This window comes from Malania oleifera, chromosome 13, assembly GCF_029873635.1.
Source record: "Malania oleifera isolate guangnan ecotype guangnan chromosome 13, ASM2987363v1, whole genome shotgun sequence".
NCBI lineage: Eukaryota > Viridiplantae > Streptophyta > Magnoliopsida > Santalales > Ximeniaceae > Malania > Malania oleifera.
Window position 1 is genome coordinate 66,850,286 of NC_080429.1, and position 3,357 is coordinate 66,853,642.

The window sequence follows — 3,357 nt, forward strand, 5'->3', positions numbered from 1 at the left end:
ATTCAATTCGCGTTCTTGTAGGTACCTGTTAGTTCTACTTGTTTACTTTCTACGAATGATGTTTACTTTTAATTTGCATTATAGTGCCTTAAATTCAGAGAAATTTATTTGAACAATGTTAACGATTGGATTCTTTGTTCTGGAATTTGGGAAAATGTAAATAGGTAAATGGAAATGGACTTGATTTTTGGAAGAATTAGAATGCCCCATTCTGGTTCGATAATTATTTTCTTTACGTTGCTATGATATTTTTGTCTTGCTGGAATGGACTTAGAAAGCTGTAATTAGAATTTGAAAACATAAATCACTTGTCATTTGGAAATGTGTGGCATTTTCGAAGCCCATTTGGGGAATTCATTCCCTCTCTTAGGGCAAAAATCAATCTTGAATGTCATGTGGGCTTCTTATTCTGATTAATTACCTATTGGTACAAAGTTCATAAACTATTTGCAATTGAATGGTTTCCTTATTCCCTCATACTGTGATTACGCATAGTCCACCAAGTTGAGAAGAAGAACAGGGCTATAATCTTCCACGGATCGTACTTCATGCATAAAATGATGCACAATTTGATAGATTTGAAATGTTGCCATTCATCAGACCATAGAATAAAATCCAAAACTGGCTGAAGACTTTGTTCGACTGTGATTGATTAGAATTTCAATTGGAGTTTGATCTAGTTAATTAGAGTAGCATGAAAGGAAATATGATTGCCAAATGCAGAAGAAAAAATCTAAAACCTTTGGGAGTTGGTCTTCTCTTCAATTTCACGAAAGCTTGAATATATTTATGCATGCAAATTAATTAATACTTTCACTTGAACATGGATTGACCTGCAGTGTATTCTAACCCAACGAATCACACATAATGCAACTTCATACTAATGTAAAATGCTTAGTAACTACTGTCAGTTTATGTTCATTAGTAGAAGGCCATGCTCTACTATTTTTCTTCCCTCAATTTTGAATTTTTTTTTTTTGTTATCTAGAACAGATGTTATTTCTTTATTTTAATTTAATTTGTATTCGGATTCGAAATTTTGAATGATTTACGAATTTTGTAGTAATTATGGTTTCAGGTTATGTATGTGAAAATATAATTATAGATTTTTATTGTGGTTGCTCATTAAAAACAATTAATATTAAAGGTTTTTTAATTTTTCTAATTATTAGTGAAGGATTTAAATTCGTCACTAATAGTAGGGTATAAGTGATGAATTACAAATTCGTCACTAATAGTAGGGTATTAGCGAAGGATTCAAATTCGTCACTAATATTCTACTATTAATGACGAATTTGAATCATTCACTAATACCCTACTAGTAGTAACGAATTTAAGCTGAGTCGGTCTAGAATTTATAGTGACGGTATTAGGGTTTTAGTAACGGTTATAATCTGTCACTAATACTTCATTATTAGTGACAAAATTTTGAATTCGTCACTAAAAGTTAGTAGTAACGATAGATATAACAACTATTTTAAAATCATTACTAATACTCATAAATTCATCACTAATACTATTAGTGACGAATTTATAAGTATTAGTGACGGTTTGATCCTTCACTAATACCCAGATTTTTTGTAGTGATCCTAAACCTAAGTATTATTTTCAAGGTTTTAAGTTGTGACTCAATAGAATTCTTTTAAGTCATTAGAGTTGGAGATTTTGAAGGCTTTATTAATTATTTATTTGTATTTGTAATGTTTTACTTGTAATGTTTTGTGTAGTAAAACTAATAGGAAAATCATATTAAGGCACAACAAATAAATACAGGAGATATGAGACTATTTCAATTACTCTGCTCAAACATGTCGATTGTCCTTGAGGTTTGACTTGGCCAAATCATCTACACAAGGAAGCAGGTCCAGCAACCTTAATAGAAAGGTTGCCCGATCAATTGATCCTCAAGTGTAAAAATAATTTTAAGAACGTAAAACCACTCATAAATATTTCGTTAAAATGACTTTTTCTCTCAAATCAACTTTTGGAAAAGCTTTACCATCTTCCAAACCTATGGAAGTAATATTAAAATATACATATTCATTCCTAACAACCATAACATTGCCATGAAGCCATATTGAGATTTGAAGTTTAAGTTCAAATACTAACTACATGAGAGAGATGAGTCATACATATATATTTATAATTTTATTAGTTAAAATGTTAATTAGAAGGCATAAAGTAAAATTTTATTATAAGAAGCTAGATAGCTAACATGCAGCTGTCCCAAAGGGGCAGTACCAAACTAAACTATTCCGGAGTTCTCACTGATAAAGATAATCTTCAACGGAAATGCTCAAGCCCTCCCCACTTCCCTCCCACGTAGTAGTAGTAGTAGCATTATTATTATTATTGTTCCCATAATCGTTATAATTCTCTTCTTCCCAAACCTCTCCCTCCTGCACTCCAACTCCATGATGACCATATTGACCAGTAGTCGTCGTCACTGCACCACCCGCTGCATGCATCTCGGTGGTTTCTGCCGGCGACAGCCTGACGAGGAGCTGAGCGTCAATGGCGGTGCCGGCGTCAGAGGCCACCTTCTGGATGGACCTGGGGGACATGTCGGTGCGGAGGCCGGGTGGCAGACAATGAGGGAAGTTGAGGCCGTCGGGCGAGGAGGGTCCTCGGAGGCAGAAGAAGGCGATGTCGTGGGCCATGGCGGCCGCCTCCGCGGTGGCGTAGGACCCCAGCCAGAGGCGGCCCTGCGTCCCCGGGACTCTGATCTCTGACACCCACTTCCCCCATTTCCGGCGGCGAACTCCTTTGTATTTCTTGAGATGGGCGCCGGCGGCGGCTGCGGAGGATGAGGAAGACGACGAGGAGCATCCTTCTGGCGCGCATGCCCAGCTGCTGTTGCTGCTGCTGCTCATCATTTAAATTTTGTACTATGGGAGATTGATGATGATGATGATGAATATCGAGACGGGACGGAGAAGGAGAGGGGTTTAAATAGGTTGAAGATGGAGAAAGTCAGAAGGCGGAGGTGGGAGACGAGATTTGTGGAAAAAAATGAATGTGGCGACCGCTGACCATCTCTCACCCGTGAACCCTTCTACTGTTGAAATTTTTTTAGGACGGGATGAGCGGCAGAGTCAATATTTTCAAGGTCAAATGAAAGATGGTATTATCAAAGAGTGCATGGGCGGTGTTTCTATTCATCTTACTCCATAGTGGAACTAGGACACGGTGTATACCAATCTTGTCCCTCCCCCTCACTTCTGTATTTTCTCTTTTCCCATTCCAAAATGTTATACTTTTCCATATTGTATTACAGACAGCACAGCAAGAAGACACAAAATTGAAAGTTTGCTCATATTAAATCCGCAATCAGTGTAGGGAGCCACACCCAACTTG

At 37.2% G+C, this 3,357-nt stretch overlaps 1 protein-coding gene across 1 annotated transcript; it reads right to left on the reverse strand.

The window, feature by feature from the left end:
• Positions 1 to 2,264: 2,264 nt before the first annotated feature.
• LOC131145876 (ethylene-responsive transcription factor ERF019-like) lies at positions 2,265 to 2,873 on the reverse strand. The gene is made up of 2 exons (XM_058095054.1): positions 2,456 to 2,873; positions 2,265 to 2,410 (listed from the first exon to the last, which is right to left on the reverse strand). The coding sequence occupies exons 1-2, from the start codon at positions 2,871 to 2,873 to the stop codon at positions 2,265 to 2,267; spliced, it is 564 nt and encodes a 187-aa protein (XP_057951037.1).
• Positions 2,874 to 3,357: the final 484 nt, after the last annotated feature.